The sequence below is a fragment of the Hyperolius riggenbachi genome, chromosome 8 (genome assembly GCF_040937935.1).
Source record: "Hyperolius riggenbachi isolate aHypRig1 chromosome 8, aHypRig1.pri, whole genome shotgun sequence".
NCBI classification, from domain to species: Eukaryota; Metazoa; Chordata; class Amphibia; order Anura; family Hyperoliidae; genus Hyperolius; species Hyperolius riggenbachi.
In genome coordinates this window covers 290,792,809-290,819,468 of record NC_090653.1, presented here as the reverse complement: position 1 = coordinate 290,819,468, position 26,660 = coordinate 290,792,809, and the positions used below count along the sequence as shown (strand labels likewise).

Here is a 26,660-nt window from a genome sequence, read left to right as displayed (position 1 = left end):
GGCATACCCTGACTGACGGCTCCCTCTAGTGGCTCGGGCATACCCTGACTGACGGCTCCATCTAGTGGCTCGGGCATACCCTGACTGACGGCTCCCTTTAGTGGCTCAGGCATACCCTGACTGACTGCTCCCTCTAGTGGCTCGGGCATACCCTGACTGACGGCTCCCTCTAGTGGCTCGGGCATACCCTGACTGACGGCTCCCTCTAGTGGCTCGGGCATACCCTGAGTAACGGCTCCCTCTAGTGGCTCGGGCATACCCTGACTGACGGCTCCCTCTAGTGGCTCGGGCATACCCTGACTGACGGCTCCCTCTAGTGGCTCGTGCATACCCTGACTGCCGGCTACCTTTAGTGGCTCGGGCATACCCTGACTGACGGCTCCCTCTAGTGGCTCGGGCATACCCTGACTGACGGCTCCCTCTAGTGGCTCAGGCACACCCTGACTGACGGCTCCCTCTAGTGGCTCGGGCACACCCTGACTGATGGCTCCCTCTAGTGGCTCGGGTATACCCTGACTGACGGTTCCCTCTAAAGGCTCAGGCATACCCTGACTGACGGCTCCCTCTAGTGGCTCAGGCATACCCTGACTGACGGCTCCCTCTAGTGGCTCAGGTATGCCCTGACTGATGGCTCCCTCTAGTGGCTCGGGTGTACCCTGACTGACGGCTCCCTCTAGTGGCTCGAGCATACCCTGACTGATGGCTCCCTCTAGTGGCTCAGGTATGCCCTGACTGACGGCTCCCTCTAGTGGCTCGGGCATACCCTGACTGATGGCTCCCTCTAGTGGCTCGGGTATGCCCTGACTGACGGCTCCCTCTAGTGGCTCGGGCATACCCTGACTGACGGCTCCCTCTAGTGGTTTGGGGCATACCCTGACTGTCGGCTCCCTCTAGTGGCTCGGGCACACCCTGACTGATGGCTCCCTCTAGTGGTTCGGGCACACCCTGACTGACGGCTCCCTCTAGAGGCTCAGGCATACCCTGACTGACGGCTCCCTCTAGTGGCTCAGGCATACCCTGACTGACGGCTCCCTCTAGTGGCTCAGGCATATCCTGACTGACGGCTCCCTCTAGTGGCTCGGGTATGCCCTGACTGACGGCTCCCTCTAGTGGCTCGGGCATACCCTGACTGACGCTCCCTCTAGTGGTTCGGGGCATACCCTGACTGTCGGCTCCCTCTAGTGGCTCGGGCACACCCTGACTGATGGCTCCCTCTAGTGGCTCGGGTATACCCTGACTGATGGCTCCCTCTAGTGGCTCGGGTATACCCTGACTGACGGCTCCCTCTATTGGTTCGGGCACACCCTGACTGACGGCTCCCTCTAGTGGCTCAGGCATACCCTGACTGACGGCTCCCTCTAGTGGCTCAGGCATACCCTGACTGACGGCTCCCTCTAGTGGCTCGGGTATGCCCTGACTGACGGCTCCCTCTAGTGGCTCGGGTATACCCTGACTGACGGCTCCCTCTAGTGGCTCGAGCATACCCTGACTGACGGCTCCCTCTAGTGACTCGGGTATGCCCTGACTGACGGCTCCCTCTAGTGGCTCAGGCATACCCTGACTGATGGCTCCCTCTAGTGGCTCGGGTATGCCCTGACTGACGGCTCCCTTTAGTGGCTCGAGCATACCCTGACTGACGGCTCCCTCTAGTGGCTCGGGTATGCCCTGACTGATGGCTCCCTCTAGTGGCTCGGGCATACCCTGACTGACGGCTCCCTCTAGTGGCTCGAGCATACCCTGACTGACGGCTCCCTCTAGTGGATCAGGCATACCCTGACTGATGGCTCCCTCTAGTGGCTCAGGCATACCCTGACTGACGGCTTCCTCTAGTGGCTCGAGCATACTCTGACTGATGGCTCCCTCTAGTGGCTCGGGTATGCCCTGACTGACGGCTCCCTCTAGTGGCTCGGGCATACCCTGACTGATGGCTCCCTCTAGTGGCTCAGGCATACCCTGACTGATGGCTCCCTCTAGTGGCTCAGGCATACCCTGACTGACGGCTCCCTCTAGTGGCTCGAGCATACCCTGACTGATGGCTCCCTCTAGTGGCTCGGGTATGCCCTGACTGACGGCTCCCTCTAGTGGCTCGGGCATACCCTGACTGACGGCTCCCTCTAGTGGCTCAGGCATACCCTGACTGACTGCTCCCTCTAGTGGCTCTGGCACACCCTGCCTGACGGCTCCCTCTAGTGGCTCAGGCATACCCTGACTGACGGCTCCCTCTAGTGGCTCATGCATACCCTGACTGATGGCTCCCTCTAGTGGCTCGGGCATACCCTGACTGACGGCTCCCTCTAGTGGCTCGGGTATGCCCTGACTGACGGCTCCCTCTAGTGGCTCGGGTATGCCTTCACTGACTGACGGCTCCCTCTAGTGGCTCTGGCATACCCTGACTGACGGCTCCCTCTAGTGGCTCGGGTATGCCCTGACTGACGGCTCCCTCTAGTGGCTCAGGTATGCCTTCACTGACTGATGGCTCCCTCTAGTGGCTCGGGCATACCATGACTGACGGCTCCCTCTAGTGGCTCGGGTATGCCCTGACTGACATCTCCCTCTAGTGGCTCGGGTATGCCCTCACTGACTGACGGCTCCCTCTAGTGGCTCGGGCACACACTGACTGACGGCTCCCTCTAGTGGCTCGGGTATGCCCTCACTGACTGACGGCTCCCTCTAGTGGCTCGGGCACACACTGACTGACGGCCCCCTCTAGTGGCTCGGGTATGCCCTGACTGGGCTCCCTCTAGTGGCTCGGGCACACGCTGACTGACGGCTCCCTCTAGTGGCTCGGGCACACGCTGACTGACGGCTCCCTCTAGTGGCTCGGGTATACTTTATAATTTATTTACTTTAAAACAATACTCCCGCTTGTTACTAGTATAAAAAGCTGGGTTTCGTTTCAGTAGAGAGGAGGGTGTGAGTGGGCGATGGTTGCCAATAACGGCCATCGCTCCAAATAAATTGCTCAAAGCTTTAGAAACATGACTTGTATATTGGACTTTAAAGTGTATCTCCAGCTAAAGAGATGAAACTGTATGGTTATCTAAATGTCTGCTGTCTCCACCTGCTGTCTGACACCAATGGCCAGCTTGCATAGCTGCTGAAAGGACAGGTCAGAGCCAAAGATGTCTCTAGACATGCTTTTGTTCACATATGCCTCTTGAGTAGAGGAAGGGGGCCAAAGCTGGCATTACCCCACCTACCGTGGACTCACAGAGCCACCCACAAAGCTGGGAGTGGTCATCAAGGATACTTCCAGGGAGGTGGCCTGAAGGAGTTTTGGAAACGGGCACACAGGCCACCTGACAAGCAAAATACTTAAGAGATTTTTTTTATTTCTAAGAACAAAGGCCATCTACCTTATGTGGCTGGTGGCAGAGGGGCAGATGTACATAAATATTAGGCATGGCTGTCACACTCCAGTGCAGTGTTTAGGATGGACAGAGACAGGGCGGTAAGTAACTACAGGGGAGCAGACCCTGCCACTGCAGGGGGGCCCAGAGCTATAAAGGGGCCTTAACTACTACTTCACTACCTCTGATAGAGGGGTCCATCCTTCAGATCAGGCGTTTTTGTGACTACACTTGTTATGGGTGTGAAGATTACAATATCCACACTTGTTTTAGAATCTTTGTGAGATGGGCCCCAGGCTGTGAGGGTACCAGGGGGAGGGGTGTGAGATGGGCCCCCAGGCTCTGAGGGTCACAAGGGAAGGCAAGGGAAAAGGTGTGAACATCGGGGGGCATCAACGTTTGGCAGAGGGCCCCCATTCATAGTTATGCCTCTGGACTGAGAAATGGAGAAAAGCGTTCTATTTGATGAACCTCACTTTTCCTTATTCAGTCCCATCATTTGAGCTGTGCCAAAAATTTGTGAGGACCTCGGCCCTCGAGTTGGACAGCCCTGCTATTAGGAAATCTTACAATCTCATCTTCTCTATCCATCCCCTTTAAGAAGATCTCTTGTGAACACTCATTTCCTGTGAGGCAACCATATGCCTCGCTCTTAATGGAACCTAACAAAAATATAGCTTCTGCATTAAAAAAAACAACGGTTAATAGGACCCCACAAGCCTATAACAGTCAGAGACATAATTCTACCAGATGGCTGCAAACAGTGGGACAGACTGCCGTAGAATATGCCGAGAGAGTAGAACCTCGTAGCTGGCAGGTGGGAAGCCCTCTCTGTGAAATATTCTGCTTTGTCTGGAGAATTTACCACAGAAATTGCATTGAACTTGCATATGTTGTGACGTTTCCTCACAGGAAAAATAAACGAGGCCGTCATTAAACTTTAAGAACCAAGGAGAAGCAGAAGCTGATGATTGGGGGATCGCAAGTAACTGATTTACATGAACATGGGCACCAGATTTGTTCAATCAGAAGAGAATCAAACAATTCGAGAACAAGCTTTATGCAGTGTATGATCCTTAGGCGGCTGGACAAATCGGCTGCAAATATCCCGATGGACAAAAAAAATAATTCAGCTTTATTGATTTTTTTAAATTAAGTTTGCTTATCGGTGGTACCAGAGAACGAGGGGAGCAACATGTCATATCAACGACATGAGAACTATGGAAGACAGTGATGATCCGCTCGGCTGCCTGCGCAGGCAGGCAGCTTTTTGACCACTGTTCAGGTCTGCATTCTGCAGGTCTCTGGAAAAGAGACCTTTTGTCAGTTTTGCAGCTTGCTGCTGCTGAGGAATTTGCATACGTTTGTCATGCAGATTACCTAGCCACATCTTCTGGAGGTTTGTACTATAAATACCATGTGATATCACAGACCTGGGCTGGTCATAAGGGTTAGTCCGGTGTAACACGCCTGGAGTATCAGCCTTGCTCTTTGTTTAAAGATTAGCTTAGAGTAATTCATGGGACTGCACTAGGCAGATTCCCTAGTGCAGTTAGGATTGCATATCTGTTTGTTTGTCTGTTGCGATTGTCCTGTCCCAGCGGTGGTCGACAGGAAATCGTTCTGTGTGTCTGGGTGCTAACCGGAACAGTGGTTGTTACTGGTAGCCCCTTCTGAACTGTCTTGCCTGGATCGCACTCGCCTTGCGCTAGTGCTGTGGATCCTTCTGGTCTGCAACTCTCTTGCTCTACTTGAATCGCACTTGCTCTGGCGGAAAGAGCAGTGGATCCAGCTCGCTCTGTTTCTATACTTGGATCGCACTCACTCTGGCGGAAAGAGCAGTGGATCGTATCTCTCACTTATTCCTGTTTTCGTGTATCTGTCTTGTCTGCTACGAACACTTGCTGGAGGCTCGGTGAGGTAACCGTTAAGCAAGCGCTCGCGTCCTCTGTTCCATGTTTGTCTGTCAGTGGTTAGTTAGGCGTGCTTGTCTCTGTTGTGCTTATCACGCGGAGACCGCGCAGAAAATGCGTTCGCTGTTGCGAATGAGTGCGGTGTTTGCGTTTAGTTAGCGTTTGTTATTTTCCTTATCTTCTCATTGTATGATTTGCTGTGCCTTTGCTACTCTCGTCCCCTGTCTTGCTTAAGCCTTGTGTCACCTCTGGCAATCGCCTCTCTCGCGATTGCGTTCCTACTTCATATCTGCAGTTGTGTGTGCACCGTCGCGGGTTGGTGACTAGATTGGGGCATACACATACATTCTGTCCCTGTGCTCATTCTCTTTCGCAATCACTTCTCTTGCGATTGCATTCTCTTCTCTTGCGTTCTCACTCCTCTGTTGTGTGTCCGCCGTCGCAGGTTGGCGGCTAGATTGGTGGACATACATACATTCCTCATCTGTGCTTATTCGGTCTTGTGTCGCTGTTAGCAATCGCCATCTCTGGCGATTGTCTTCTCACCTGGTCTTCATGGTTGTGTGTTCATCGTCGCAGGGTGGCGACTAGTTTGGTGGACACACATACCCTCTGTCGCTTTGATCTCTCTCTTTCAGGGCTATCTTGCCCTGCGTTTCTTCCCTTCGTACAATTCCTGTCTGGCGTCTGTGGCAGGGCAGAGAAAGCTGTTCCTCTGCACTCCGCAGCTCCACCTGCCGACAGGAATTTCCCTCTACAGGTGCATTGCACCTTTTGCTGGGTTCCCTCAAATTATACGCTTGTGGAGGATTTCCGCAGTGTCAGCGCACACGTCTTGTGCGCTGATCACGGAGAGAATTCCACAATCGTTACAAAGACAGTGAGGCCTTCATGCCCCATCAGGTCCTGGAAGGAACTACCTAAGCAAACCTGCTGCTACATACTCTGGCCCAAACCTTTCAGTAACAGTACTGTTTCCATTTCTCCTAAGTGGAATAATTCCCCAACATATTAAGGATGCTATAGAGCAACTGCAAACAAGATATGGTGGAGACTCTTAGTAGCCAACCTTCTGCATGGAGACCACCAGAAGAATGGGTCAAGAACCTCAAAAAAAAAAATAAAGGGCAGCAAGATGGAGAGCCAGTAATGTAGTATGTTATGATGAAGTCTTTATGGTGAAGCATGAAGGACATCCACAAAGAACAGTTGTCCCCAAGTCAACCACTGTATAGGTGAACAGGGAATGTGACACTGTCCTCATTCAGGTTGGTATGAGGTCTTCCAGGTGGCAGTTCCTCCCTGAAAAATGGATCGATAAGATGTGAAGGACGTGAGCAATACTCCCACTTAGACTGGACAGAGAGGGAAACTGAGGTGAAATGCTTGGTTTAGGACAGAAGAACATGATATTCAGAAACAGGGGCATAACTAGATGGGAGCTGTCACTGTGATCATAGGGGGGGGGGGGGCAGAGCTGTGGGGTGGCGCCCATCTACTAACCTTCCCTTCCTCCCATACAGGGACCCATCCTTCAGATCAGGTGTGTTGTGGCTGCACTTGTTATGGGGGTGAAGATCTGTATGGTCACACTTGTTTTATGACCCTTGTGAGATGGGCCCCCAGGGCGTAAAAGGGCACCAGGAGTCAAGGAAAGTGAAAATTGTGGGGGGGCAACAAAGTTTCACTGGGGGAAGCCCATGAATTACAGTCGTCTACCACTGTTTTCTCTCCTGTCAATCGCCTAAACCTAAACAATCTTCATCACATCAACTCCCTTCTTGGAAGAGACCCTAACCTCTATTAGGGTAGAACTTGCCCTGCAAGCTCTTATAAGAAGTATAGGGACATTGTACATATGCTTGATAGGTGCTCTTTTCTTTATTTCTTTTTGCTTTTATAGCTTATTCTTCATTAACACTTAGATAGAATCAGTTGCTTGGAGCACTTACAGGCAGCATGATCATCGAGCCGGTAGGTCCAGGTAAACCATCAGCTCCAGGAAGTCCAGGTCGGCCAGGAGGACCCTGCAGGGGAAGAGAAGAAAGAGTTAACCAATAACTAGAGATTTTAGATTGTAAGCCCACAAGGGCAGAGCTCTCACCCTTTTGTGTCTTGGAATGTTATTAATGTAATAGCTGGCACTCTGTTATACATTTTATTCATCATATTACATCTGTCAGTGTAACCACCAGTTCTGTATTGTGTACCAGTGTCCATATTTGATGTATATCATTGTCTGTATAATTAATTACCCCTTGTTTGTTTTCCCACGTTGTACAGCGCCACAGAATATGTTGGAGCTTTATAAATAAGTAATAATAATAATAAAGTAGAAAGCTGATGGCCTTCAGGCTGCCCACACATCCACCAATCTCCCAACAACCCAACTAGTTCTTTCAGAAGATAAGATCAATTAAATCATTACAAATCCGATCTCCAACCACCATTTCAATCACTGCTTCGGTGAACCTATTTCATGACCAAGCATTATTGGTTCACTAGCCCACTAACCTTGCCACACTTTGCATCCATTAGTTGCTAAACATCTTACTGCCTAACCGTATAAAGCAATTTGTAAAAATCACTGAATCTGCAAGCATTGTGACTGATGAAAATCAAAAATGAACTGGCCACTCTAAAAGCGTGTACACACGCCTGATCTAAAGGGGAACTCCAGGGAAAATAACGTAATGAAGAAAAGTGCTTCATTTTTACAACAATTATGTATAAATGATTTAGTCAGTGTTTGCATATTGTAAAATCTTCCCTCTCCCTGATTTATATTCTGACATTTATTACATGGTGACATTTTTACTGCTGGCCGGTGATTTCTGTGGAAAAAGATGATGCATTTTTTTGTCAGGAGGAAACAGCTGTTATTTCCCACAATGCAACAAGCCTCCCGCCGTGTGATGTAAGCACCCTGGTTGCTTGGCTGTTGGAAACAACGGCTGTTTCCCACAATGCATTGAGGTTCACAGACAGGAAACTGTCAGAACCATGGTCATGACACCCACCTGATGATCTATTAGAGAAAAGGAAAAATATTTCTCATGGGAAAGGGGGTATCAGTTCTTGATTGGGATGAAGTTCAATCCTTGGTCACGGTTCCTCTTTAACCCTCCTGGCGGTTTATTAAAATCCGCCAGGGGGCAGCACAGCCATTTTCTTTTTAATTTTTTTTTTTTTAATATCATGTAGCGAGACAAGGCAGCTCAGCGGCATCCCCCCAGCCCCTCCGGCGATCGGAGATCAGGAGATCCCGTTCAAAGAACAGGATCTCCTGGAGGGCTTCCCCCGTCGCCATGGCGACGGGCGGGATGACGTCACCGACGTCCTCGACGTTGTGACGTCAAAGGGGACTCCGATCCACCCCTCAGCGCTGCCTGGCACAGATTGACCAGGCAGCGCACGGGGTCTGGAGGGCGGCTGCGGCGCGACAGATAGCGGCGGGGAGTGGATTGCACACGCAGCTAGCAAAGTGCTAGCTGCGTGTAGCAAAAAAAAAATTATGCAAATCGACCCAGCGGGGCTTGAGCGGTGCCTCCCGGCGGCATAGCCCGAGCAGAGCCAGAAAGGTTAAGTCAGCTGAGGCGGCCGGTAATGAATGCCTCAGCCAATAATCAGGCCTGTGTACGGCACCCGCCGACAACCAACCCGCAAGCGATCCGCTGGGCAGAACTACCCAGCCCCAGCAACGCCAACCCTGTTGTCCACGCCGCTCGCCTGCCACGTGACGTCACGCATAGCAACACAGTGTGTCATCAGCTACACCGCTGGAGGTGCGTACACACCTTTGATGGATGCCGCCCGCGTCAGGGATCAGGGGCTGACCTCCTCGGGTGACATCGCTGGGCAGGGTTGTACATACCCAGGCCGATGACGCACTGTGTTGCTATGAGGGAAGACGAGCGGTCGCGCAGTGCGGACAATGGGGATAATTTACATAATTACTTTTCTTTTTAATTATGTTTTTTGGTACATATACCCCACAATAAGCTATCTTCCTTGTTGTTTAAAACACATCGCCTGGCAGCACTGCTTCTGCCTCTAATACTTTGGCCTTGTTCACATTGCATTCGGCTTGCGTGGTAGTCCGCGGTGGACTTTTTCCCGCATTTTTTTAAAGTATTTTCCGTCGATTTTCTGTGTGTTCGCTCTTTTTTTTTGTGAGTGCTTTTGCAGAACGCTTCCGTCTTTTGATCCAGAAAAAAATAAATACAATCTATTTTTTTTTAAACGCTCACGCAATCGCTGCGCAAAGCAATTTTGTGAGCGGTTTGCATTTTTCCTGTACCTTCCATTGAGGCAAATCGCCTCAAAAATGGCCCAAGCAGCGCTTTTCAAAGCGGATCGCAAACGAACCGCTCTGATATGAACTCTCTCATAGAGAATCATTGCACAAGTGCTTTCAGGGCGATTTTGAAAATCGCCCGCGCTTAAAATTTAACAAAAACTCCTCTAATGTGAACAAGGCCTGATAGCCGTAGACCCTAAACAAGCATGCAGCAGATCAGGTGTTTCTGGCAGAAAGCTGACATGCTTGCAGCTGCTATTGTTAAACAGTAAATATGGCAGCCTCCATATCCCGCTCACTTCAGGTGTGCTGTAAGGAGAGCTGATAGAGAGAAAAGCATTCAAGGGGGTACTGAGTCCCCAGTACCCAGCATGGTGCAGCAGTGGCATAACTAAGGAGCTTTGGGCCCCAGTGCAAGCTTTACACGGGGCCCCAAGCACTGTATTGATGCAGAGCCCCAAAACCTACCAAGGACACCTGTAATGTCAGAGAGGTGTAATCAGAGTAAGGAAACTGTTTGTTAGGCAGTGTTTCTGAACATTGTATTGGTATGTATCCCTTTTAAAACCCTGCACACACCAAATACCCCCTAGCATAGTAAACATTATCACAAGTACCCCTTGGAAAGTATATATTTAAAGGACACCCGAGGTGACATGTGACATGATGAGATAGACATGTGTATGTACAGTGCCGAGCACACTAATAACTATGCTGTGTTCCTTTTTTTATTTCTCTGCCTGAACGGATCCGAGATGAAAAACTAACTATAACAAGTAACTTGTCTAAATATCTTATCTAAAGTTTAGATAGTTTACATAGCAAATGTAGATGCTAACAGCTTCAACAGAATATGATTATTTCTTCCAGTGATACAATGACAGCAGCCATGTTGTTTGTAAACATTACACAGAGGCAGGCTTATCTGCATCTCCAGCACTCAGCCTGTAAAAAAAAACCTAATCCCCCCTCCTCCTCCCCTCTGCCTCTGAAATCTCTGGCTAGTAATACCTCCCCCTCCTCCTGCACAGACAGAGCTCCCATGAGCCCTTGTCAGGCCTAGTGCACACCAAGCGGTTTTTGGAGCGATCCGCCGGCCGCATCCGCCTGTAAAAACGCTTGGCTAATGTATTTCAATGGGATGGTGCACACCGGCAGTTTGAGGTTTTTGCCAAGCCGCAAACGCGCCTCCTGCTGCGCGTTTGCGGTTTTCGGAAGCATTTCGTCCTCAATGTAAAGTATAGGAAAAATGCAAACCGCTCTGAAAAACGCTACATCAGAGCGGTTTTCCAGGCGATTTTGTTACAGAAGCTGTTCAGTAACAGCTTTTACTGTAACAATATGTGTAATCTGCTACCCCAAAACCGCTAGGTGTGTTTAGAAAACGTCTCTAAACATACCTAGAATCGCTGTGAAATCAGCTCCAAAAACCGCTAGCGTTTTGTGGATCTGCTAGCGGTTTTGGTGTGCACTGGGCCTCACTGTCTGAAAGTGCCTTGGCTCTCTGAAAACCTGTAGGCGTGGCTTGTTTAGTTTATAGGGAATTAGAGTATTAAAACAAAAGCAAAAAAGTATTGGGCTTGAGGAATGCCCTATAAACTATAGGAAAGGAACACAATTATGCAATGTGTAAAAGTTCATCTCGGATGCACTTTAAATAGCAGGTATGTAAGTGGCAGACTCACACCTGACTCAGACAGGAAGTGACTACAGTGTGACCCTCACTGATAAGAAATTCCTTTTTACGTCTTTCTTGCTCTCAGAAGCCATTTTCTGCTAGGAAAGTGTTTTATAGTTGGAATTTCTTATTAGTGAGGGTCACACTGTAGTCACTTCCTGTCTGAGTCAGGACTGAGTCAGCCACTTACATACCTGAGATTTAACTCTTTCAGGCAGAGAAAGAAAAAAAGGAACACAGCCTAGTTATTTGTGTGCTAGGTACTGTACATACTCATGTCTATCTCATCATGTCACATGTCACCTCGGGTATCCTTTCATCATAGTACATTATAATTGATTCTAAACAATTAAAGTATTTACTATTGCTTTTAATTAGTTAAAAAACTAATTTGGTGTTGTTTAAATAAGATTTATCATTTTTTTTTTAAACTCTAAATTTGTTATTCTTGGTTACATATATCAAGCCCGAGTAGAACCATCAAGAATACCCCCTGGGGTATACGTACCCAGGGCCGTGCGAGGCAGAGGCGAGAGAGGCTCCAGCCTCAGGGCGCAGTGTAGGAGGGGGCGCAGGCCCGAGGCAGAAGCGAGAGAGGCTCCCGCCTCAGGTTGCAGTGTAGAAGGGGGTGCACAACTCACTCAGCTATCATTCCCCTATTGTGTATGAAGCAGAGAGAAATAAGAAAAGGGGATACATGGCAGTGACTGCAAGCCAGATAACTAGAGATTAAGGTGTTGGGGGCCCTGGGGCACCTCTTAGTCTAATAGCTATCAGTGTGTGACGGGTGGGTTGGGAGGTATGGGGGGTGCACTTTGCTGTCTCAGCCTTGGGTGCTGGAGGACCTTGTCCTGGCTCTGTGCGTACCACACGTTGAGAACCTAGGTGTTAGGGATTACCACTATGCAATGCACATATAGAGGTGATCATTACCAGCATAGCACTAATGCAAAGCTAATAAGATGGATGAAGGAAGGCCCCTAGGGGTCCCCTCTAGTCCAGGGGCCCCGGTGCAGTCACAACCTCCGCACTCCCTATTGATATGCCACTGTGGTGCAGCCAGTAACAGAGCCCCATCCTCATGGAGCTCATCAGTTCCCCCTCTGCTTTATTCCGCTCTGACTTCTGATGTGTTGTTATTTGAACAATGCTGTAGCCCTCTCCGCAGCCTGCTGGTAATAGCATTCCTCTTCCCCCATTACTCTATAAGTGCGTTAGGCTGCTGTGGAGGGGAGAGGCGCTTAGCGCGCTCTAATGCGGTCCACTCCAATTCTATCCTAATAAAATAATGCTGGCTGATAATGGCGAGGCTGGGAATTAGCATGCATAATGCAGAGCTCCTCCACGTTCTGTTTATCCATCTCCCTCTTGTTTTGCACATTAGCCTGACGTGCGCAGCCAACAGGCGGAATATTGTGCCGAGGTCAAGACACAGCGCTGTGACAAAGCAACCGCTACAAAGACTTCAGGGGATTAAAGGACAACTGAAGTGAGAAGAATATGGAGGCTGCCATATTTATTTATAACAATTCTAGTTGCCTGGCAGACCTGCTGGTCTATTTGGCTGCAGTAGTGTCTAAATCCCATCAGAGACAAGCATGCAGCTACGGTAATCTTGTCAGATCTGACAATAATGTCAGAAACACCTGATCTGCTGCATGCTTGTTCAGGGTTTATGGCTAATAGTATTACAGGCAGAGGATCAGCAGGACAGCCAGGCAACTGGTATTGCTTAAAGCAGCAGGGTCAGCCATACTATGCCAGGAAAAAACAACACATATATAAGTAGATAACTGCTTGTTCTACTTACAAATGTATTGTACTGTCCACTGTTTTGATTTCAATTAACTGTATCTAGTAAATAAAGAGAATTCTGTTCCTGGCATTTGCCATCTTGGATTCCCTCTGACTGAAGCCAATACTGATGTCATTTCCTCCCTTACATTTTTCTCCTAGAATCTGCACTGTCATAGCTAGCTTGCTTTGTAAAATGTGAGCAAAGCAAGATCTGATTACAGCCTTGTTTCACACTGAACTGCCCTCAGCCAATCAGTGAGGAGCAGGAATGTGGGAGGGAAGATGACAAGCTTCCTTTTTGTCAACAAACGTACAAAATAGAGCCAGTCTTACAGCAGAAACATTTCTGATTAGATTGGAGTGCTTGCAATGCAGGGTGAGGTTCCAGGCTGCATAATGAACACAGTGCAGTGGGTGAATGGAATTTGATTTTGTGGCTGACAATCCCTCTTTAAAAGGAAATAAATATGGCAGCCTCCATATCCCTCTTCAGCTTCAGTTTAATGTGCTCAGAATGACGAGGTTACCATTGGCCGAGCTGACCAGTTTTAGCCTGGAGTGATAGAAGGCCCCGTAGGCCACGGCCGGTTGCGCTACAGGGAAGTGGGCGGGTAGGATTTTTTTATCCACTGGTTGCTTTTGGTTCACCAAAGATGAAGAACTGTCACATCCCATTTCTATTTGGGCCCAACTTTCAGCACCATATTTCTGTATATGACCATTCGGCTCCGCTCAGAAAAGGAGGCTTGTGGCACAGTTGGCTAAACTTCCAATTTGAAGCCTACTTGTACTAGCCGATACCCTTCCATATGCCGAAAGCATATTGTCCTAGAAGTGCTGACCTTTCACGTATACCTAATACTACCCTAGAATTAACCTTTAGATCAAGGTGGTCAAGGTTAGGCATCAGTTAGAGATTGTGAGGGGGGTGGGGGGGGTGATGGGATGGTTAGGCGTCAGGAAGGTGTTTATGCAGGGAGGAGGGAGGCAGCTTTATCCTCCTGCAGGAGAGTCATGTGACTACACAGTAATGGGAGGGAATACAGAGGAGGCAACCATGATGGATCAGCAGCTTTATCCCCCTGCAGGAGAGTCATGTGACTACACAGCACAGCTCCATGTTTCCAGTAACTGGGGATTATGGGAGGGAATACAGAGGAGGCAGCCATGATGGATCAGCAGCTTTATCCTCCTGCAGGAGAGTCATGTGACTACACAGCACAGCTCCATGTTTCCAGTAACAGAGGGGATTATGGGAGGGAATACAGAGGCAGCCATGATGGATCAGCAGCTTTATCCCCCTGCAGGAGAGTGTGACTACACAGCACAGCTCCTTGTTTCCAGTAACAGAGGGGATTATGGGAGGGAATACAGAGGCAGCCATGATGGATCAGCAGCTTTATCCCCCTGCAGGAGAGTCATGTGACTACACAGCACAGCTCCATGTTTCCAGTAACAGGGGATTATGGGAGGGAATACAGAGGAGGCAGCCATGATGGATCAGCAGCCTTATCCTCGTGCAGGAGAGTCATGTGACTACACAGCACAGCTCCATGTTTCCAGTAACGGAGGGGATTATGGGAGGGAATACAGAGGAGGCAGCCATGATGGATCAGCAGCTTTATCCTCCTGCAGGAGAGTCATGTGACTACACAGCACAGCTCCATGTTTCCAGTAACGGAGGGGATTATGGGAGGGAATACAGAGGAGGCAGCCATGATGGATCAGCAGTTTTATCCTCCTGCAGGAGAGTCATGTGACTACACAGCACAGCTTCATGTTTCCAGTAACAGAGGATTATGGGAGGGGATACAGAGGAGGCAGCCATGATGGATCAGCAGCTTTATCCCCCTGCAGGAGAGTCATGTGACTACACAGCACAGCTCCATGTTTCCAGTAACGGAGGGGATTATGGGAGGGAATACAGAGGAGGCGGCCATGATGGATCAGCAGCTTTATCCTCCTGCAGGAGAGTCATGTGACTACACGGCACAGCTCCATGTTTCCAGTAACGGGATTATGGGAGGGAATACAGAGGAGGCAGCCATGATGGATCAGCAGCTTTATCCTCCTGCAGGAGAGTCATGTGACTACACAGCACAGCTCCATGTTTCCAGTAACGGAGGGGATTATGGGAGGGAATACAGAGGAGGCAGCCATGATGGATCAGCAGCTTTATCCTCCTGCAGGAGAGTCATGTGACTACACAGCACAGCTCCATGTTTCCAGTAACGGAGGGGATTATGGGAGGGAATACAGAGGAGGCAGCCATGATGGATCAGCAGTTTTATCCTCCTGCAGGAGAGTCATGTGACTACACAGCACAGCTCCATGTTTCCAGTAACAGAGGATTATGGGAGGGAATACAGAGGAGGCAGCCATGATGGATCAGCAGCTTTATCCCCCTGCAGAAGAGTCATGTGACTACACAGCACAGCTCCATGTTTCCAGTAACAGAGAAGATTATGGGAGGGAATACAGAGGAGGCGGCCATGATGGATCAGCAGCTTTATCCTCCTGCAGGAGAGTCATGTGACTACACAGCACAGCTCCATGTTTCCAGTAACAGAGGGGATTATGGGAGGGAATACAGAGGAGGCAGCCATGAAGGATCAGCAGCTTTATCCCCCTGCAGGAGAGTCATGTGACTACACAGCACAGCTCCATGTTTCCAGTAACAGAGGGGATTATGGGAGGGAATACAGAGGAGGCAGCCATGATGGATCAGCAGCTTTATCCTCCTGCAGGAGAGTCATGTGACTACACAGCACAGCTCCATGTTTCCAGTAACGGAGGGGATTATGGGAGAGAATACAGAGGAGGCAGCCATGATGGATCAGCAGCTTTATCCTCCTGCAGGAGAGTCATGTGACTACACAGCACAGCTCCATGTTTCCAGTAACAGAGGGGATTATGGGAGAGAATACAGAGGAGGCAGCCATGATGGATCAGCAGCTTTATCCTCCTGCAGGAGAGTCATGTGACTACACAGCACAGCTCCATGTTTCCAGTAACAGAGAAGATTATGGGAGGGAATACAGAGGAGGCAGCCATGATGGATCAGCAGCTTTATCCTCCTGCAGGAGAGTCATGTGACTACACAGCACAGCTTCATGTTTCCAGTAACAGAGGATTATGGGAGGGGATACAGAGGAGGCAGCCATGATGGATCAGCAGCTTTATCCCCCTGCAGAAGAGTCATGTGACTACACAGCACAGCTCCATGTTTCCAGTAACAGAGAAGATTATGGGAGGGAATACAGAGGAGGCAGCCATGATGGATCAGCAGCTTTATCCCCCTGCAGGAGAGTCATGTGACTACACAGCACAGCTCCATGTTTCCAGTAACAGAGAAGATTATGGGAGGGAATACAGAGGAGGCAGCCATGATGGATCAGCAGCTTTATCCTCCTGCAGGAGAGTCATGTGACTACACAGCACAGCTCCATGTTTCTAGTAACAGGGGATTATGGGAGGGAATACAGAGGAGTCGGCCATAATGGATCAGCAGCCTTATCCTCCTGCAGGAGAGTCATGTGACTACACAGTAATGGGAGGGAATACAGAGGAGGCAGCCATGATGGATCAGCAGCTTTATCCCCCTGCAGGAGAGTCATGTGACTACACAGCACAGCTCCATGTTTCCAGTAACAGGGGATTATGGGAGGGAATACAGAGGAGGCAGCCATGATGGATCAGCAGCTTTATCCTCCTGCAGGAGAGTCATGGATGAAGCTGTTTCTTTCTTCCTTCTATCTTTCTATAGCTGTAATGGAATCTAGGCCACGTATCTATGGGCAGGGCTGAGCTGTAGAGATGCTTTGTGCAGTTACAGTTGACTGCTAGATCTAAGCCCATCTCATCCTTCCAATAGTAACTCTCAATGGGGAGGCGCAGTAAGAAAACTCATTTAAACATATACATAAGCAATCAGCAGCAGCCTCTCCAGGGCTCCGTACACTGCGCACTAACAGAGGCTGCAGCAACAGCACATTCCATAGATGGGATTTCTGGATCACTTGTCTGCAGTGTAGCAGCTGTAACCCTCTCGCTGTATCTTTAATTCATGAATCCTACATTAATCAGCCCGTGAATATCATCTCGCTGTGTTATCTGAAGTCGCGTCATTATCGGCTGACAAACCGCTCGCAATTAGGGGAGATCTCCCGCGGTCAGTGATCGCAGTCTGGGCCAAGCGGAGGAACTTGCTATAGAGTACAGAAGGGTGAGGATGGAAGAGATTGCCAGGGTGGTCCACATTAAAGCGGACCTGATCTTAGGACTTCCTTTCTGCTCTAAAAGATAAGCAAAAGCATAATAACCTTTAAAGAAAAAACATTTCTTTGTTGCAGTGGATACAAATCATGCAATAAATCTGCAGTGTGTCTACTTCCTGCTTTCGTGGAAGCAGACATAGGGTTAACATCCTGTGTTTACAAATTAGCTGTTCTGCTGAGGCAGCCTGCTGACACAGCTGAGAGATCAAATTGCAGTTGTGATGAGTCACAGATGAGGGGGAATTAGACAGGCTAAACTCTCTAAATACATACAGGAGCATTTCTCTGTCTTCCTTCTGTCCTGTGCAAGAGTTCAGCTCCACATTAAAGGGAACCTGAAGTGAGAGAGATAAAGAGGCTGCCATACCGTATCTCCTTTTAAACAATGCAGATTGCCTGGCTCTCCTGCTGATCCTTCGCCTCTAATACTTTTAGCCACAGCCCCTGAACAAGCATGCAGCAGATCAGGTGTTCTGACTGAAGTGTGACTGGATAAGCCGCATGCTTGTTCCTGGTGTGTGATTCAGACACTACTGCAGCCAAAGAGATCAGCAGGACAGCCAGGCAACTGGTATTGTTTCAAAGGAAATAAATATGGCAGCCTTCATATCACTCATGCTTCAGGTTCCCTTTATATTCACAACTTCCTCTCCTGGTTTTGGTATAAGGTGGAGATAAAACAGTACACTTTCTTCATAAAACAGAAAAAAGGGGAAAGAGGCACCCAGAGAAGATCAAATATGTTAAAAACAAATAAAATGAAAAATAGTGAGGTGGCTTACCTCAATGAAGACAAATTCACTTATTAATAGAATTGTATTGCACTGGCAACGTGTTTCGTGGGTCCATACCCACTTCCTCAGGCCAAATAGCAGTGCCTAAGAGTGCTTGTAGCCACAGGGAGGCGCCTTATGTGTGGCTACAAGCAGGTCAGCCATCTCACTTTTTTTCATTGTATTTGTTTGTAATGCATTTTATCTTCTCTGGGCGTCTCTTTCCCCTTTATCCTGTGCCCTCACTCTACTTTCGGAGGGGATCATCACTCTTTGATCAATTTAGGTCATTTGAGGTTTGCTTTTTACCAAGAGTGCGACCATCCCCAGCTCTGTCTGGTCAGTGGAGGCGGAGTTATACATCTCCACCTGCTTCTAGTGGTCGGTTGCCCTTCTGCAGCCCACCTGTGTAAGTATAATCCATCTGCATATTTTACAGGCTTCTGGTACTGTGACATACTGCACCATCTGGGCTCCTGTAGTCTCTGGGTTTTCTTCCTGCAGGGTGTAATTTTTATCATCCCTACTTTTTGTTCATAAAACAGAAGGCATTTCTAGGCTTCCCCTTTCACATGTCCAAACCAGAACGCCCATAATGCATTGCACTGGAAAGAACCAATTTCTGTATGACCTTGTATGGCAGGAATGCTGGTCTACAGTAATCCTACAGCTTTTAGTTACAGTTCTATATAATCCACCTTGCAGGCAGCTGTCTCAGGCTGTTCCGGTCTTCATCAGTGCAATGCATGGAGTTTGTATGGCTGTGTCTATGCCTTGTGAGAGGGAGCATTGCTGAGTTTGTTTCAGGCTGTTCCAGTCTTCATCAGTGCAAGGCATGGAGTTTGTATGGCTGTGTCTTTGCCTTGTGAGAGGGAGCATTGCTGAGTTTGTTTCAAGAGAACCCGAGGTGTGTTTAAAGAATGTTATCTGCATACAGAGGCTGGATCTGCCTATACAGCCCAGCCTCTGTTGCTATCCCAAACCCCACTAAGGTCCCCCTGCACTCTGCAATCCCTCATAAATCACAGCCGTGCTGTGAGGCTGTGTTTACATCTGTAGTGTCAGTCTCAGCTGCTCCCCCGCCTCCTGCATAGCTCCGGTCCCTGCCCCCGTCCCTTCCCTCCAATCAGCAGGGAGGGAAGGGATGCAGGCGGGGACTGGAGTTCTGCAGGAGGCGGGGAGAGCAGCAGACTGACACTATAGAGATAAACACAGCCAGCTCTGACAAGCTGTTTGTCAGCAGCGTGGCTGTGATTTATGAGGGATTGCAGAGTGCAGGGGGACCTTAGGGGGGTTTGGGATAGCAACAGAGGCTGGGCTGTATAGGCAGATCCAGCCTCTGTATGCAGATAATAATCTTCAAACCCACCTCGGGTTCTCTTTCAGGCTACTCCGGTCTTCATCAGTGCAATGCATGGAGTTTGTCTGGCTATGTCTATGCCTTGTGAGAGGGAGAATTGCAGAGTTTGTTTCAGGCTGTTCCGGTATTCATCAGTGCAATGCATGGAGTTTGTACGGCTATGTCTTTGCCTTGTGAGAGGAAGCATTCCTGAGTTTGTTTCAGGCTGTTCCAGTCTTCATCAGTGCAATGCATGGAGTTTGTATGGCTGTGTCTATGACTTGTGAGAGGAAGCATTCCTGAGTTTGGAGTCGGAGTACCCTCACTGGCTGTCTGGGGGACAGAGGCATCCCTGCAGCTAGGCCATTGTGGCCCTGCCCTGCTGAATGACCTATACACTGCTACCTACCAGGTCTGCATCAGATGCCGATAGACCCAGCTATTACAATATGACATCTAGCGGGAGGGGGCACAGCGGGGGGGGGGGGGGGAGGGGGGGTCGGGAGATCCGTTTTTGCATTGCCTGCTAATACCCCTCCATGTAGCCGATAGACCCAGCTATTACAATATGTCATCTAGCGGGAGGGGGCACAGCGGCGGGGAGGGGGCACAGCGGCGGGGAGGGGGGGTCGGGAGATCAGTTTTTGCATTGCCTGCTAATACCCCTCCATGTAGCCGGGGTCCGTGAAGCCCTGACAAATCCAGACCCATGGATGCGTTTTTTTAATTAGGCGAAGACGGCTGCTATTTTTAACATTGATATCCGTGGTCCGGGCCCAAAAACGGAGCCACGGATACGTTTTTTACAACAAGTGTGACCCGGCCCTTATTGGCTATCCCATAGAAGTGCTCAGCAAGCGCTCAGGAAGTGGCGCCGGGATGGTTTAGTTTGGCCACGGGGACTTTGGCAGCACAAGTTTGGTAGAACAAGCAGCGTAAGTGTTCAGCCAAAGATCAGTTAGGTGTATTAGTATAAAGTGTTAGGCAGGGGCGTAATGAGACTGAATAGGGCCCCCCTGCAAAAATGATAGCATGGGGCCACCTTGGACCCCGAACCCCATGCAGGTCACATGATCGGGGATCGGTAAATGGCAGCAGGGAGTGTTCTGCTGTGAAGCCACCTCTGGAAGCAGGAGCAAATTACAGACGCTCCCGCTACTCTGCATGGCAGGAGGAGGTGGCGTGCAGGGCTGTGGAGGCGGAGCAATTCTGGGTACCTGGAGTCGGAGTCGGTGGTTTCAATAAAGTGAGGAGTCGGAGTTGGAAGATTTTTTAAACAAATCCATAGCCTTTGTAAATTAGACTAAGGAGTCGCAGTCGAGGAGTCGGAGCAATTTTGGGTACCTGGAGTCGGTGGTTTCACAAACTGAGGAGTCGGAAGATTTTTGTGAGCAAACAGGTTCTTTTGCTCTTTGGCTGCACTTGAGGTTGGGGAAAGGGAGGGGTCCCCAAGACCTCCAGGCCCCCCTGCGCTGACAGGGGTCACAGGTGTAATTGTTACGCCCATGGTGGTAGGCGAATCTGTATAAAGGTTCATGCTAGGTGAATCGGTAGAAGGTTAGTGTTTGGTGTATCGGTAGCAGGGATGAGCAGAAACTACGCCAGTGCGAATTTACGCATCGTAGTTCGCATCTACGCATCGTAGTTTATAGACGAAGTTTCAAACCTACGCTTACGAATTTACGCGCAGCGAAATACCGCTACGCGTAGCTTACGCCCACTATGCGTAGTTAACATGTGTATTGCGTAGTGAACTACGAATGCGTTACTTGCGCCTAATTTTCCGCATGCGATTGTATGCATACAAATTTACGCATTGGAAAGGGGAATGTACGCATAGAAGAGTTCCCAGTATATGCAATTCTAAAGAAATTAATGCGTACAATTTTCTGCATACGGGCATAAGTATCCGCATACAGTACGCTTCGCACTACGCGTAATTGCGTATTTTAAAGCGTATTGTACGAAATGCATACAAAGCGAATATTTGTTTTCGAAGCCGTAGTTTGGCGAAGCGTAATTGCGTAAAACTACGCGTATTTCCGGCGTAGCGAAGTTGGCTGACTACGACCATCCCTAATCGGTAGGAGTTAGTGTTAGAGGATGGGGTAGGGTGAGGTGCTAACCGAACAAGAATATAGGTGATATTATTAAAGGGGAACTGAAGTAAGAGGTATACGGAGGCTGCCATATTTATTTCCTTTTAATCAATACCAGTTGCCTGGCAGCCCTGCTGGTCTATTTCTCTGCAGTAGTATCTGAATATCACCAGAAACAAGCATGCAGCTAGTCTTGTCAGATCTGACTTTAAAATCTGAAACACCTGATCTGCTGCATGCTTGTTCAGGGGCTATGGCTAATAGTATTAGAGGCAGAGGATCAGCAGGGCTGCCAGGCAACTGGTATTGCTTAAAAGGAAATAAACATGGCAGCCTCCATATACCTCTCACTACAGTTCCCTTTTAATGGCATTGCTCACGCCACCAACATTTAGATCAGTAAGAACACACCTACATCACCCACCTGGTGGGAGTAGGCGGGGCATGTGCCAAACCACTGCACGGATTGGCTGTGTTCCCTGTATGTGTGTAAGCTCAGAATAGGCGGTATTTTTATTTGTCTGTCTGTGATTGGTTCATTCCGCTTGTTAAAGGATTGGAAAGTGATTGCGTGCTCACATGATGCGTTGCCAGTAGGCTGCTAAGGGAAACGATCTGATGTATAAATGTGTGTCCTGAACGTTTGTGACCAGATGAGATGGAAATAGAGAAAGGAGCTAGGCATTATGGGTCTCACTTCTCAAACATTTAGAAACGAAGACCTGAATTTAAAAAAATCTAGAAACTATGACCTGAATTTAAAGACGTCACTCGGCCTCACTGGATATTCATAAAAAAATTACATATTTTATACTGCTTTTATTCATTTACATTCAAAACAATTCTTTGGGAAATTCGAATTGCACCACGAAGGCACAGAAAACGCATCTGAAGAGCAGATGTGATAACGTGTGCTGGACTGGAAAGCCGCCTTGCTGCATTATGGCCACCAGGAGGTGCTCTGCAGTTTGGGAACCTCAGGCTGGTCTTCACTATGGTGACATCTGGTGGGAGTTGGAAGATCTCTCAGCTGCCAAAGCTCCTTCTCCGGGTCACCGAATCTGGACTCAACCCATTTCCAAGGAGGCTCATGGGAGGTTTTTTTTTCCTTGTAAAAGGCATCTTGACAAGGCAAAACTCTTCAAACAATCTATTGCACGCAAGTATCGTATTGCCAGAACTGCAGCTGCAGACTTCTGGATGGAATTTCGTTTCACTGTTTAGATCACACCCAAACTGGTAAACAAGGACATGCTAGTCAACTTTCAAAAGAAGATACAACAAAGCTGTTCTAGAACACAAGGGGGTTCTAGATAACCAATGGGTGAGATCGCTGCCCCAATGTGGGGTCTTCAACCACTAGATAGAGATGGATTCCTTGCTCTAGGCAAGCTAGTAGCGTTGGTTCCTCCTAATGGTCCTTTTGGTAAGATGAGAGAAGGATCAGAGAAAGAGACATTTGGCCTCTCTCACACCCGCTGGGTCCCAGGCACCTGCGGATGACCCTGCTCTGCCTTTAAAAGGTGGAAAAATAAACTCCTGTCTTCTGGAAACATCGAAGGTTGAAATATTAGCTAACCTCTAAAACGAGAGCACGTCCATCATATTCCTGAGATATCCTCGTCCTTCTAGTGACAACTGCCCACTTGGGACTTAGTTACGATGGCTTTGAGGGGGCTTCTTTTCTTCTTTATTCCTTCATTACAATCAAACAGTTGTGCTTCCTGTCTTGCTTCCTCTTCAGGAATGTCCAACTCCATTCCTCAAGGGCTGAGGTCTTCTTCACACATTTCTGGCAGAGCTCAAATTAACTGATGGGACTGACTCAGGAAGAGTGTGGTTCATCAAGTAGAACATATTTTGTCCATTTCTCAGTCCTAAATCCTAGGACTTTTACCCCTAGAAGAAAAACGATTGCTTCTTCCCTGTACCGTTACGTGGGAAGATAAGACTGAGGTCACGGAAGCCTTTATCGATTCAGGCTCCGCGGCAAATTTTATGGATTCTGAGTTTGCTAAGAGATTGTGTATTCCGCTCACACCAGTACAACCACCCATCCAGGTTACGGCAGTGGATGACTCTCCTCTGCAAGGGAATCACCCACTGTCTCAGACACCAGAGGTGGGGGTCACCATAGGGGTACTGCACTGGGAAAAGTTACAGTTCTTTGTGTTGCATATGACAACCTCCACCATTATACTCGGCATGCCATGGTTGCACCTTCATTCTCCACACATTGATTGGGCCACCGGCCAACTAATTTCTTGGTCAGCACACTGCTTTCAGCGATGTTTAGGGAAGGTGACATTGGGCCAAACCATGGTTCATGTTCAGGGGGTACCTGAGCAATATGTGGAATATTCTGATGTATTCTGTCCCAAGGCTGCAGACAAGTTACCCCCACATCGCTCTTTCGATTGCCCCATTGATATACGTTCAGGTTGTATGCCCCCCCGGGGACATTTGTACAATTTATCTGGGCCAGAGAAATTGGCTATGCAGGAATATATCCGTGACAATTTAGCCAAAGGCTTCATCCGGCCGTCCCGGCCGTCCCTGCTGGAGCAGGTTTCTTTTTCGTTAAAAAGAAAGACGGGGGCCTGCGGCCCTGTATTGATTACCGGGGACTAAATAAGATCACGGTAAAGAATCGCTATCCGTTACCCCTGATAGACGATTTATTTACGCAGGTCACCGATGCTAAGATCTTCTCAAAGCTGGATTTACGGGGCGCGTACAACCTGGTGCGCATTAGAAAGGGCGATGAGTGGAAAACGGCCTTTAACACGCCAGACGGGCATTACGAGTATCTGGTGATGCCCTTTGGGTTATGTAATGCCCCGGCCGTTTTCCAGGAACTCATCAACGAGGTCTTCAGAGAGGTGTTGGCGAGATTTGTGCTGGTCTATCTAGACGATATACTTGTTTTCTCCAACAACCTCTCTGAGCACAGAATGCATTTGAAATTTGTACTCAACAAATTAAGACAAAACTCACTTTACGCTAAGATTGAGAAGTGTATTTTTGAAGTCACATCTGTCGCCTTTCTGGGGTACATAATTTCCACCATGGGCCTGTCTATGGACCCCGCCAAAGTCTCCGCTGTTTTGGAATGGCCTCAGCCGGTTGGGTTGAAGTCTTTACAGCGGTTTTTAGGCTTTGCGAATTATTATAGAAGGTTCATAAAGGGGTATTCCACGGTTATCGCACCCCTCACCTGTCTTACGAAAAAAGGGGCAGATACCACCCACTGGTCTCCTGATGCATTGAGTGCTTTCTCCACTTTAAAAGATTTGTTTTGTTCCGCACCCATCCTGAGACATGTAGACACCTCTTATCCTTTTATTGTTGAGGTAGACGCCTCGGAGGTTGGGGTAGGGGCTGTGCTGTCTCAGCGGTCAGGCTTGCAGGGAAGGCTACACCCTTGTGCGTATTTCTCTCGTAGGTTCTCTCCGGCAGAGAGAAACTACGATATAGGCAACAGAGAGCTCTTAGCCATTAAACTTGCCTTTGAGGAGTGGCGTCACTGGCTGGAAGGAGCAGAACATACAATTACTGTATACACGGATCACAAGAATCTAGAATACATCGAGGGGGCTAAGAGATTAAGTCCCCGTCAGGCTCGATGGTCTTTGTTTTTTTCGAGGTTCAGGTTCATAATTACATATACCCCGGGTAGCAAGAACATTAAGGCAGATGCCCTGTCCAGATGCTTTGAGTTGGAGACAGCACAGCCTTCTGCCCCAGAGACCATTGTCCCACAAAATTTGGTGCTGGCCATAACAGAGACTTGGGAAGACTGGACAGAGACCTTGAGTCCTTTTCAGCAGGATGTCCCTGAGGGGAAGCCTGAGGGGGTTTTATTTGTGCCTCTGCCATTCCGTCTCCGGGTGCTACAGATATTCCATTCACACAAGAATGCGGGACATCCTGGGGCATCTAGAACGCAGGATCTTGTGGCCAGGTGCGCTTGGTGGCCGTCTCTGGCAGCCGACTGCAAAGAATTTGTTAAGGATTGTGCGGTATGTGCTAAAAGCAAACCCTCCCGGCTGGCACCTGTAGGGAGGTTGCAGCCTTTACCCACCCCGAATGAACCATGGACCCACTTGTCCATGGATTTTGTGGGTGAGCTTCCCAGATCAGAGGGCATGTCGGTCATTTGGGTGGTAGTCGACCGCTTCAGCAAGATGGCCCATTTTGTGCCCTTGAAAGGACTCCCCTCGGCCCAGGAATTGGCCGACTTGTTTATCAAACACGTGTTCCGGTTACACGGCATTCCGGAAAACATAGTGTCCGATCGGGGAGTCCAATTCGTATCTAAATTCTGGAGGGCATTCTGTCATCAAATGGGCATGAAGCTGTCGTTTTCATCGGGCTACCACCCACAGACCAACGGTCAGACGGAGAGGGTCAACCAGTCGTTAGAGCAGTTTTTGAGATGCTACGTTGCAGAGGCGCAGAATGACTGGGTCAAATTTCTGCCCTTTGCAGAATTTGCACAAAACAATTTGAAAAGTTCTTCCACTGGATTTTCTCCGTTCCAGGTTGTGTCTGGAAGATTGCCCAAATTTTCACCGTTACCAGTGGCCTCCACTCCGTTTCCAGCTCTGGAGGCTTGGCAAAGGTCTTTTAAAGACATTTGGCGGACGGTGAGAGACAGTTTGGAAAAGGCGTTTCTGAGTCAGAAGGGTCAAGCTGACAAGAAACGGTCTTTGGAGTGGAGATTCCAACCAGGAGACTTGGTTTGGGTATCCACACGTCACTTGGCCCTGAAACAGCCCTCAGACAAGTTGGGTCCCAGGTTTGTCGGGCCTTTCCCGATAGCCAGAAGGATCAACAACGTCACTTACGCTGTTGATCTTCCCGCCAGCATGCGTGGGGTAAGGTCCTTCCACGTATCCCTGCTTAAGCCAGCAGTCCATGTGGGTCCCACTCCTCCTCCTCCTGTGTTGGTGGATGACCAACCTGAGTACGAGGTAGAAAAGATTTTAGATTCACGCGTTGTACAAAACTCGGTACAATATCTCGTACATTGGAAAGGGTACGGCATTGAGGAGAGACAATGGGTACCGGGGAGTCGCATGCATGCGGACGAATTAAGGAGGGAATTTCACGCCTTACATCCCGAGAAACC

General features: G+C 49.0%; 1 protein-coding gene across 2 annotated transcripts in view; it reads right to left on the bottom strand.

Moving 5' to 3' along the window:
- COL5A1 (collagen type V alpha 1 chain) overlaps positions 1–26,660 on the bottom strand; it is a 468,893-nt gene that overhangs the window by 182,690 nt on the left and 259,543 nt on the right. For both annotated transcript variants that reach the window (XM_068249145.1, XM_068249144.1), the window contains exon 12: positions 7,216–7,290. In XM_068249145.1, the coding sequence (XP_068105246.1) occupies positions 7,216–7,290 (75 nt within the window). The remainder of the gene's footprint in view (positions 1–7,215; positions 7,291–26,660) is intronic.